The 12,542-nt window shown below is 45.9% G+C and overlaps 2 protein-coding genes across 2 annotated transcripts in view; both read right to left on the minus strand.

The window, feature by feature from the left end:
- stox2b (storkhead box 2b) overlaps nt 1–4,082 on the minus strand; it is a 52,545-nt gene extending 48,463 nt beyond the window's left edge. Inside the window, exon 1 of the mRNA XM_077005964.1 lies at nt 3,183–4,082. Coding sequence (XP_076862079.1) covers nt 3,183–3,510 — 328 coding nt within the window. The 5' untranslated portion in view covers nt 3,511–4,082. The remainder of the gene's footprint in view (nt 1–3,182) is intronic.
- A 163-nt stretch (nt 4,083–4,245) lies between these two features.
- LOC143514593 (organic cation/carnitine transporter 2-like) lies at nt 4,246–10,464 on the minus strand. The gene is made up of 10 exons (XM_077005973.1): nt 9,962–10,464; nt 8,863–8,966; nt 8,428–8,582; nt 7,670–7,841; nt 7,153–7,294; nt 6,922–7,010; nt 6,229–6,443; nt 5,761–5,943; nt 5,217–5,352; nt 4,246–4,589 (listed from the first exon to the last, which is right to left on the minus strand). Exons 1-10 carry the CDS (start codon nt 10,322–10,324, stop codon nt 4,514–4,516), a joined length of 1,635 nt encoding a protein of 544 aa, XP_076862088.1. The 5' UTR covers nt 10,325–10,464; the 3' UTR covers nt 4,246–4,513.
- Between the last annotated feature and the right edge of the window lie 2,078 nt (nt 10,465–12,542).

The following is a 12,542-nucleotide window of genomic DNA, read 5'->3' on the forward strand; positions in this document are numbered from 1 at the left end:
CAGTCTGCAAATATGTATGACGAACATCACACGGAAACTCCACAGACTGCAGGGCACAGCCAGGCATGCTCTCTCTCTCTCTCTCTCACACACACACACACACACACACACCTATAACAGCTTGTGTTGCAGGGGCATGCAGGGCTAAATGATGGCACTTTTATGCCAGACTAATCCTCTGGAAAACAAATACCTTGTTACCCTGTTGATGTTGGGCATTCAAAACTATTTTCTTTTAAGTATATACATACATTTTTTGTCACACTCTCAATAAGTGCCTTTAAAATGTGAAGTTTTAACACTCCCTTACTCCCCTATGTGAGAACACGTCAGTGCTGGGACATCAGGTAGGAACCCACACTGCCAGCTGGTGGTCCTGTGCTTGACCTCTGACCCTGGCGTTCTGCACATTTTAGGGTACGTTCACATGGCAGGGATGCTTCTGCCAAAGAAAACCGCATATAAGCCGCATGAAATCCACCAGTGATGTGTTTTCCCAAGCGGAGACCGAGCTGAGTGGATTTTTATAGCTGGTGTTGGGGAAGGGTGGTATTATTATTTACTCTCATCCTTATTCGTTATTAATTTTATAGTATCTGTTTTGGTTTGTTAGTCACACCCGTTCTGAGTATGTGCTCAAATCATTAGCTAACCTTCCTAGCTAGCTGGTATGTCTGCCTTGAAAATCACCAGTTCACAAATGGATGTGTATTTGTACACAAAAGGGAAATTGTGAGGTGCCAGCACAGATGGACACAGTGCTCCAAGCCTGACTGGTTATTTAAACCATGGTGGTAGAATCGGGACCTGATTAGTTATTTTTTTTAAAACCATAGTATAGAGGTAGAATCGGGACCTGATTAGTTAATTTTAACCATAAAATACTGGTGGAATCATGACCTGATTGGTTATTTTTTAACCATGGTATAGTGGTAGAGTAATAATCTAATTGGTTCATTTTTTAACCATGGTATAGTGGTAGAATAATAATCTAATTGGTTCATTTTTTAACCATGGTATAGTGGTAGAATAATAATCTACTTGGTTCATTTTTTAACCATGGTATAGTGTACACTCATTGCTTGTTTAATACAGCTATGGATGCTCTCACACAGCGAATGTGAATCTCCCCCACATCCATTTTGTCTTCACGTTTGTCTTCTGATTTTCATATTCTTTGATTGGTTATCTCTTTGATTGGTTATTTCTGATTGGTTATCTTCTGAGAAGTGATGCACAATCTTTTCCCCCCTGAAGTCAACTTCATCTGCAAGGATGTTTGCCAGATGAAATGCGTGTAGTGGTGGAACGGGTGGAGATGGCTGTTAGCTAGCACACAGTTTTTCCCTTCAGCTGTGTGAATGCACCCATCCTTTGGGCTGAGTGGGGGATGAACAGAGCCTCAAGGTCAGTCCATAAACCCACCACAGGCTGTTTCACGCACTCATGCACAGACCTCATGGACATTTTCAGCTCATAATCGACATCAATCGCATAAAACAAGGAATTTCACACAGTGGGGAAACAAACATGCCAAGAATGTCCTCATCCATCAGAGGAGGGAGGCTCCATCTCCACAACAGGTCTGCTTCTGTTCCACAAGACCAGACAAACACAACACCACCTTCCCTCCTCCCTGGGAGACACAGTGAGAGAGACAAAGAGAGGGGGCAGGTGCCTGCAGTAATAACCCTCCACCCTAAAACCTGTGGCTCCCTTCCCAAATGTTCCAGACTGACTCATCCTGTCTCTGCTGCTTCCCCCAACAACGGGCCCGGGGCAGCTCTTCCACAGGGGGGGCGGAAGGTGCCGGGTCCAACCCCGGGCCAGCAGGCCCAGAGTGGTACCGTGTGCCGGACGCGGGGTCCTGCTCCGATTGGTGTGAACAAAGGCGGATCGAGGCGAGCGGTGAAAACAGGCACTCGGGATGGGTGACAGCATACACGCTCTTCTCCCCCATCAACAGAATGACAAGAATACGCTGATTTGCAAAGAATAAACACGTTCATAGTCATCCAAGTGTACATATTTTGCCTTAATTATGTAATGTACATCAGACATACTGAATGATTGCTCCATCATTGCTGAGTTTCTGTAGCACACAGCCTGAATGCCAATATTAAGCACTGCATAGTTTAAAGAGCATAAAAAACACTTGGGTTTCACAGTGTCTGCCAGTCCAGGTTTTAACATTTTGCGCAAACAAATGTATCAACTGTCAGCCGTTATTTATTATCTCCTCAGTGTGAGAGTACTGTTATTAAATAGATATAGCTCATACTCCATTTTATGGATTTGCCAAGGGCCATATCTGCCCAGAATCCCTGACAAAAAAAATTACATTAACTTAAAAAGCTAAAATGACAAATTGGGATTTCTTTATTTAATCTGGGTAGCACATTTATGGCAATTGTTTAGTTTAAATGTTAATACGAAAGCCTTTAATTAAACTTCGACAGCTAACAGTTCTATGAATCTATGAGGTTGGAGATTTATTACTCAAATTTACTGTCAGTTTAAGAAAGGCTCCATCCACAATGTTAAGGTGTACAATATGATACTTTCTGTTTAGCCTGATCTTTGTGCTATTGAAAAACTCATAGGGCTTCTGAGGAAAATATACGAAACAAGCTCATTCTTTGTAAACAGGGGAACTGAAAAAAAAAATTTGAGCTCAGAAGAAGTCTAAAGTATTGTCTCCAGGATTAAATACAGGGGTAGATATTAAAGCGAATGCAAACAAAATGGAACTGGAAATTAGAGAGTAGGCAACAGCGTTATATGCTGTTTCAGGTGGTCCTATTTACTCATACTAATGGAACGTGTAAAGGAACCGCAGAAGGTACACAGGTCATCTGATGATTGGTGATCTGGTGATCTGATGATCTGGCTCGTGGCATGTCACACAGGGAAAATAATGTTTAACCAGTTACCACGCATTTCGAGTATATACATTGCGATGGAGGTGGATATTTCCAAAAATATTCAGATGTAGTGACGTCAATCACAAGGCCCAAGAAAGGAGCCTTACGAGAGGAAAAAATCCTACTTTTGACATTTGAAAAAATATTCAACCTAGAGAGACAACTGTTGCATACCGCAGACGACGTGCCCTACAAACAGGGCCCCGCGGTACCGAACGTGTAGTGTAGTGTCGGGGTGCACAGCTCCGTACGGCTTACCCAGATATTTGATGTCGAAGCCTTGCGGCGGTTTGAGGGACCTTCTCATCCAAGCCTCTCTCAGCACCTCCAGGTGATGCTCCTTGCCCTGGATCAGCAGCACATGCTCGTCTATCCAGCCTAGGAAAAACGTCTCCGCTATGGCGTCAGCTACCATTTTATTCCAAAAATATTTCATGTTCAGCGATTTGAAATCGGCGAATATCTCGTAGCCGGTGTGATGGTGCGGCGGCTCCTCGCTCTCCGTCACACCGGGCGAGTCGTCCGCCACAACCCGCGACAGCACAATGGCGAGAGAGTGAGGCGCTATCTGCAGGAACGGCTCCATTCTCGTGTGTGTCAAACACCATACATCCCATCCACGACCACGACCCCTGTTTCCACGACGAGACCAGGCGGTTATCTCCCTCCGACACCGAGCGGTTCCGAACAAAGAGCTCAGGAGCGGCGGTTAGTTCGTCTGACCTCGCTGGCGGCTGCTGTAATGAATTAGAGTCATTTTGTTACGGACCGCATCGTCGTCGGTTACGCCAAGCGAACGCCTCATCGTACGAGAGCAGGTTACGGGGAGGGAGCGGGCTGGCGTGTAAGGCGGCAGGTATCGGCGACGTCGCCGCCGTCCGTCGAGAACATTTTACCTCAGCCGCTTCTCACCTTCACCAGCATCAAGAACACCGCCAACACGGGATTCCCCTCCACAAGGGTCGCGGCGCTATCGCTTCACACGAACATTAGGCGCACATACAGGTCCGCGCACATCAATATACAAACACGAATGGATTCATTAAAAATGATAATTAGATGATGTACGAATGAGTAAGGTGAAGAATATAATTAAACGGTTTTTTTTCGTCGAGATGCAGAGTGCCTCGCGCCGGTGTGTAACGATGCCTCCCTGAAATCACCGTGAGTCAGTTTATTACCTTGACGCTTGCGCTGTCCAAAAGGTTTGCTGTGGCGCCCCCTACTGAAACAGCGTCGCTACTGCAACTCCTTATGAACGTTCAAACGGAATGGGCGCACTTCACGTGAAAAATTGGTTCAGGTGTATGATAGCTTTCTTGATATCTTTGCGCGTTTTTATTATAGACAAAACATTCTCAAATCAGTTTCGCTATTATACTGTCAAGTGGTAGTAAAAGAAATTCACATTCAAAAATTTAGAATCGTTCAAAAAATATATATCTAATGTGTAATTACAAATGTAATAAAATGTAAACGCAGTCCATATTAGAAGACAGTGATCCTTAAGTTACACAGTTCTTCCATTCCAGCATACAGAACTGAAGCACAAAAGTCTTTGACACATTTGACATACAAAGTAGCTTCCGTCAGATGGCTGACTGACACTTGTGAGTATTCTCTGTCCCCTGGTTCTTCGCTCGACATGTTGCACTGTTACAGCACCTAGGTGAGAATGTCACAAACAAGCAGTATTTCATTACAACAAAGGCACAAGTACCAATGCTAAGGGTCTGTCTGGGTCGTGTTGGCCCCCAGACAGAGACTCAGACATGCGTCAGACAGGCTCATCCCTGTCTCCTGTTTCCAAACAGCTGGAGGAGGGATGTAACCTGATGCATTCACACAGAGACCATGGCTCATACGTACTTATGGTTAATTACTGATCTGAGACCAGTATTCCACTTTCTTGTACAACCATCAAAGAACAAAACTGCCTTCTGTATAAACTGTTAAAGGAATACTTCACCCAAAATGCTAATGTGGCTAAAAATGAATGAAATCTAAAGGGGACCAGTTAGAATGATTTTGTTTGCGTAATCTTAAGTGCCCCCTACTGGCATTTCATTGCTTAATAGCTAGGGTTAGCATTTTTTAGTGGGGACTGCCTGTAAGGGGAGGGTTAATTGGAAGTTGTATATAAAGATCTGTCAGGAGACCAGTTATCCACTCTCTGAAGGTAGTAATTCAGCTGGAGAAGCTGTTCTGAGCACAGTGCCCAAGGGCAACTTTAAGCATAAGTGAGTGTGTTGCTGTGTGCTCAACTAAAGCAGAGCATAAACAGAGACCTACCAGTTAAGACTGGGCACTTGTGAGATGTCCTCGGGGAGGGGAATGCCACGAGTCTCTGGGATTAGAGTACTGAGCAGACCAGCTACCACGGTCAGAACGCCCATCAAAACGTAGGGCAGAACTTTATCATAATGACCTGCAAGTGTGCCAAAAGAGTCATGTCACTCTGTCATGTGCATAATGTTGTGTAAAATGAAATGTTTACAGTGAAGGTTTATATTGTAGAGATTAGACAATATTAGAATTGCACAGCATAATTAATGTTTTGGAGCATTTTTGGATGTGTCTGGCCCTTGTCTAAGATTAACTGTGTTTTTTCCCTTGAAATGGTTCCAAATTGAATAAATTGAATAAATCTTGCCTTAACAAAGACAAAGAAACACTTCTTCTAGTGTTCAAGCCACAGTGTCTTAAGTGTCTGATAGAATGTCTAATGTACACACATAACAACAAATAAGATTGAGTTTGCATAGATGACGATGAGTAAAATCCCCTCCTGGGATTGCAGTGGGTGGAGTTTCTGGTGACTGTGTGGGCTACTCACTAACAAACGGAAAAAATGGTGAGATGGTGCTCCCAATCTTGGAGCAGGTGGAGCAGACGCCCATGCCCATACCCCGCACCACGGTGGGGAACTGCTCCACCGCAGAGATGTAGAGCACGGAGAACGCCGCCGTCACGCCCAGCTTGGCCGCCATGGCTATCACCACGGTCACGGCTCCGTACTCTGCAGGACAGGAAGTCCAGGATGTTGCCGTTGGAAGCAGACCAGATATACAGCAGCAAAAACCAGGAAGTGGAGGGAGTTAACGCATTTACTTGTTAGTAACAAAGATTCCATGTCATTTTTCTTGCTAATCACTCAGCTCATGTCCAATCTACTTCAAGAACAGTTAGTGCTTTTTCACGTGAGTGTAATGGGGCACCGAGGATGGAGGAGAGGGCGTGGCAGCAGGAGGGGGCGTGGCAGCAGGAGGGGGCGTGGCAGCAGGACTATGTCTGGTGTGCTCACCTGGGGCCACGGCGTGGGTGAGCAGCAGAACCAGGCCGGCACTCAGGAGGGGCCCCGTGATGAGGGCCCGTCTGGGCAGAACCTTCAGCAGGAGCCAGGCCAGGATGTAGGCCGCCACCTCCGTCAGGGCGGAGAGCAGGCAGTTCAGGTAGGGATCTCCGTTCATGTTGGGCGTGCTCAGCGAGAGGCCAAAGTAGCTAATAGTGATGATGAACCTAAAAAAAAAACATGTAATTTCCTTTACCTTTTTCTTTTAATATTTACAATATTACATATATTAGGTATTATATATACAAATGTAGGGATTCATTCAAATGTATTCATTTACATTTACAGGGAGTTTAAGCAACAGCAGAGACTTCATTAATCAGGAGGGCTTTGTTCTTACAAGACTTCAAATCTCTGCAGTGGTATTCAGTGTATGGTAGACAGTGTGTTTACCATATCACACACACAATATCCCATTGACATCACATACACAATTTCATATCACACCTGGCATACCATGCTGTATGTTATCACACACACAATTTCATATCACACACACCATGTTACACTGTTAGATATCACACACACACAATTTCATATCACACACACGTTGTTACACTGTTAGATATCAAACAATTTCAAATCACACGCACCATGTCGCACTGGTAGATATCTTACACACACGTGGTTTCATATCACACACACCATATGACACTGTTGAGAAGAGTAATGTTCCTCATTTTTTTGGTCCTGATTAGGTCCATGTACGTGTATGAGCTTTGGGACTCCCCATTCTGACATCAGAAAACACACACACACACAAGGAAAACGCGTTATGATGGCTTTGTCACACAGGATTTGCTTAGTAACTGGACACTGATTACAGCCATATAATATGAAGGTTAGCACATAATGATGACTAGCCTTACTCTGTACCTCAGAGATGAGCACGTCCGACTCCTGAAATATGACATCAGGTGGTGTGACGCCGTTCCTGCGGGCGGCTGCTCTAATGATGGCGTCGGCTTCCTGCACACGCCCCCTAGACAGCAGCCAGCGTGGAGACTCCGGGATAAACCTCACAGAGAAAAGCACCTGCTTTATTCGGTGTTCAATGCGGTGATACCTGACTGGGACTTTAAATGGTTTTGGCCACAGGGGAAATGTCATCAAGTCACTAGTTACAGACTTATTTCAACCGTGTTAACATAGTGGGGTAAATGACATAGCCATTAATGGCTGTGGAAAATCAGCTTCATTGAAATTCTGGACTTAGTCTATGTCCTCTAAATGATACAGTTCCTGAACATTTTTCTGGACATAGCTGAAGATGAATTTCAATGCAGAATTACCAGTGTCAGTCAGTGCAACACAGTCCTGATTAAGAGTCCAGATCCAGCATTAACAAAAAGCAGGTGTTGGGAAGTAGCTTTGCTGTAGTACGTTCTCTTACCACCAGAGGGGGATGTAGAGTAGTCCAGGAAGGGAGAGAACCGTTAGCAGAAGCCTCCAGCTTCTCACCAAGTAGGCACAGAGAGGTAGGAGAGCATAGCCCAGTGCATAAAACACACATGTGCCCAGGACAGAATATATGACACGCAAATTCCTCCCTAGCAATTCAGAGCCTGAGAGAAGGATGAAAGACAAATGCAGACATGAAGGTATTGGGTAAAAAAATTTGGGTGTACTAGATAGACCTGAAGACCCACATTTTTGCCTTTTATCCCCCCCCCCCCCCCCCCCCCCCGCGCGCGCGCGCGCGCACGCACGCGCACGCACGCGCACGCACGCACACACACACACACACACACACACACACACACACACACACACACACACACACACACACACTTACATAACAGTTACTATTAAAAACTGCTTTGGCTCCACACCACACCAGTACTGAGAGAAAGCTGTCTGTCTGCAGTTCTATGGTGTGCAATCCTAATTTGTGCGTAAATCAGGGGTTTCATTCCTGGCTAGGGGCAAATGTCCTGCTGCAGAGTGAGTAGAATACTGAACGGAATTACTGTATTTTCAGCTCCTTAACAAAACATTCCTCATTCTTCTTGCAGCCTCTCTTAACATCCAGCCATTATTTGCAAACTCGAAAGACCTCGGCGTATCTTGGTAACGTGATAACAAACCGGCTTGTCCAGTCCAGAGCTAGAGGTGCCCAGGATTTGTTTGTGTGATTGTGCCTCTACGTACCCAGGACAAAGGCTGCCATGTAGTTGGAGATCTGCCCGACACCAGTGAAGAAAAAGAAAACACAGAACATCTCCCAGCTGTTGGAGACCACCTGCACCAGACTGCACGCCGTCTGGATCGCCATAGTAGCGAAAAGAACAATCTTGCGGCCAAACCTGCCAAAAAAAAAAAACACGCCCCTAATCACAATGCATCCAGCACTAATGCACTAGAAAGGGGCAGAGTACATCTCAACATTCCTGCAGCTGTCAAGTAGATCAGTTGTTTGGATGAGCACATAGTTCTTCTGTAACATGGACACCTTTGATTTGTTTTTTTTACTACATTATTTACAATGAAATGGTAAACAGACTGGACTTGTTTAAACATTACTGTGATCCAGAGAATGGCTGGACATCTGTCCCTCTGTCCTCCTCTGTCTCTGTCTCTCATTACCTGTCCGACATTTCTCCAGAGATGAAGGATCCACTGAGCACGCCCAGAAAGAAGATGGACAGACTTAAGGGGACCTTCCAGGCATCCCTGCACACCAGGTCCCACTGGAGAGTAACAGACGTACAGAACTGTCAGCCCGTCACCAGACGTCCAGGCGTCTAGACGTCCACGCTCTCGCCCACCGATGGCCGCTTCCGGCGTACATTCTCTTGGTCCATCACCCATCGCACCAACACACACCACTCAAATCCCCAGAATTCACTCCAGTCCAACTAGTTTTGATGTGTTCCAGCTCTGAAGCCAGAAAGGTCACTGGGAGCTGTGGAAAGCCAGAAACTATCCCAGTTTGGGGATTGTCTTGCTCAAGCAAATTTGATTCAGCACATTATTTAAATATTCTGTTGTAAACGAACAACAACATGCTGACAAGCTGGCAGCCCTCTGCTCTCTCACTCACATTATTGTAATATATTGAATATTAATTTTTTTAGGAATAACACCCATATTGTCTTAATATTATGTCTCTGCCTATTGCTCTGACCCAGTGAAAATGAAATGAGCTGTGTGTGTGTAGGACACAAGTGTAATCTCTGCATGAACGCCGCTGCTGACTACAGCGTGTGATATCTCTATAAACAGATGGCCTTCATCCCAACGATCGTAGCTGATCACAGCGCAGCCGTCTGAATCAGCCGAAGTAGGTGTTGAAAAAAGAGCCTGGCAGACTGACCCAGAGAGCTGAGCTGCGTGTTTACTAGAGGAGGGTGAGAGAATGACTGCATGCTACTGATAAAGAGCTTCAGTGGGGTGGAGAGAGAGCGCAGAGCAGAATCTGGAGCTTACAGTGTGCCACTAATGTTCTCAGACTTTACTGTAAGCCATGTTAACACTTGATGTACTCCTACATTTACAGTACATATAGTTCTACTGATTGAATTTCCAGATTTTGGTATGAGAAATATACTGTAATAATAACAATAATAATAATATAGTACCAAATTTCAGATTTGCATAAGCAAATGTTAGAGGGAAGCCGAACACAGACAGTTTACTATTATCATTATCTTTTGAATGCCGTGTGTGTGTGTGTGTGTGTTACCTCAGTGACTATGGTTGAGTAATAGCGCTCCGAACTGTAATCCCAGCCTCCTGTACAGGGCTCTGTGGAGTTGCTGAACTCCTCCGAGCTGTCATTCACACGCCGGAACTGCAGACAGCCGCTGGCCGCCGATCCCGGCCCTGTGTCGGGTTCCAGCGGGGCCGCATGGCTCACCGCGGCCGCGCTGCCGTTCGGGTGCCATGCCCTGCAGCGGTGGCTGGGCGTGTCGGCCAGGAAGACCATGGCCATGCCGGTGTATCCATTGGGCACAGTGCTGAGGCTGAGGAGGAGGAAGATGCTCACCTGAAAGGGCCCCCACTCCCCCAGGAAGGCAGTGACCTCATCGTAGTCCAGAGCTGGCATTCTGCCAAAGGGGGAGCCAGAGAGTGAAGTCAGGGAGGGCCGGGCAGGGCGGCAGGAGAGAACAGAGGAAGCCAGAGGTGGTGTGAGAGAGTCTCATCCCTGCAGACCAAAACTGCTCGTCTGCACTCAGGAACAAGCAGAGCAATAGGGGGAGGTGCCAGGGGGCGTGGCCACACAGACAGGAAGGGAAAACTGCGGAGGTGTGTGAAACACACGTTAGACCGACTCAGACTCAACAAACCTGAATTGCAGTTGACAAGGCCCTACATTAGAGATGTGTTACCTTTTAAGGACCTTCTCTTCACAGGAATATGTATGCAATATATAACATACATACAATTATATTGGCCTCCTGAAGGCCAGATCATCAAAGCCAGACTTGGGTTGGCTGAAATCAGGGGAGAGAGTCTGATTTGCTGTCAACACGCCGTGCTGTCAAGGATGTCTTGTTGTGTCTCGTGCGGTGCGTATGATGTGTATTTAGTCTCCCAGGAGGAGCGATTAGCTGAAGAGTCTCATCACGTCTGCTGTGCACTGTGCATGTTCAGCCCTCCGGTTTGCTGCAGACTGCACGGCGGCGTGGAATTAAGATGATTTCTGAACCCCTGTTTAGGGTTAGAAGTGGGAGGCGAAAGCAGACAGATCTTCTCCAGGGCACCTGGTGTGGAAACGTTTCATTTGCGGCTTGGAACAACAGCTGAACACTTTCACCTTGATTGAACTGACTTCATGACTGAGAGGAAAAACTTAACTGGCTTTGGTTCAAAGCGTAACAAATATAAATGCATTCCATTTCTTAACATGCAATCCATACAATAATGCAAATTACCACATGACAGCTGGCAGGTTAAGCAGGTCATTCTTCAAAGCAAAGACAGCAGTAATATTTATGACTCCCAAGTTCTCCAAGTCACACACTACATACCAACATCCGGCATTTATCTAACTGTATACGCAACATACTGATTTTGCACGCAATCTTTCCGGCAGGCAGAGCTGTAAGTGTGTTCAGACAGGAGCTACAATGAAACTGCATGTTGCTACACCCGGGGGGCAAGCCGCGTGGTTAAAGCCATTGTGCTGTTATAGGAACTCAGGGGCAACCAGACAGGTGGACTCAACGCCCAGAAGGGCAGCCTCGGGCTGAACGTGAGTGCATTTGCGTTGTGGCCCGTCTTTCAAAAAGTGACTTAAACATGGACGGATTACATGTGTGGATGTGTACACGTGTGTGATGAATGGGACAAAGTGAAATCCAGAGAACAGAAGTCATTTTTCAGAAATGATTAATATGTTAACATGACCGTGTTCTGCCACCAGAGCTCACGTCCAACGCACCTGTAACATTCAAAAGCTACTGAAGACCGTGGCTACCTGGCACAGGGTGCAGACGGCCCAGTCCTCGTGAGAACTCACCACGGTGCTTCTCACTGAAGCTCATAAAAGACTTGTCAGGTTCGTACAGTTAAGCTGGTGAACTGTTCTTTGTTCGTTCTGTAATGTGCTTTGAAAGGATTACGTGTGTGTGCATGTTGTGTACAGAACATTGTAACCCAACTTCCAGTATCTTCCTGAGGACTTAAACCACATGAAGATGGGAACCGGCTACGGCTGTAGCAGTGTTTACTGCAGTCTCTGCCAGAGAGGAACGATGACCTTGTAGGAAATTGTATTTTATTAGCATTTAAGAATCTCTTAGACATAAACAAAGCATTAACAGATATATTATGGTGGGTGCAGAGAAGCAATGACAGAAATCTTGCAGCATAGAGATGCAAGAGAGACAACAGGATGTGTAAAAGGAGCACAGGTGTGAAAACAGTGAAAGTGTACTGAGGAAACAGAGTGGGCTCACTTGGTGCAGAATGACAGGCAGGTGGTTTTTTAGAGAGACAGGCAGTCATAGGGAGATTCCATGGTAGAGCAGAAAGGGAGGGAACCACACTCAGTTTAACTAAGGGGCAGAAGTGGTGTGTGGGAGAGACCTACACACAAAGCGACACAAATACCACAAAGTAGGGTAGTTTAGGCTTTGGTTGTGTACTCTCCAGAGATCTCTGTATTTTAACCTGCTTTAATAAAAGGTCAAAAGAGATAAGACTGGTGACGTTTTCTTTTGCATCATCGAACACGCTGCGCAAGGTAGGAGAACAAAGCGCAACAACCTTCGTCCGAGTGTTCAACAACAGACCTCAGAGTGCAGACACCAACACTTACG

Source organism: Brachyhypopomus gauderio, chromosome 5, assembly GCF_052324685.1.
Source record: "Brachyhypopomus gauderio isolate BG-103 chromosome 5, BGAUD_0.2, whole genome shotgun sequence".
NCBI classification, from domain to species: Eukaryota; Metazoa; Chordata; class Actinopteri; order Gymnotiformes; family Hypopomidae; genus Brachyhypopomus; species Brachyhypopomus gauderio.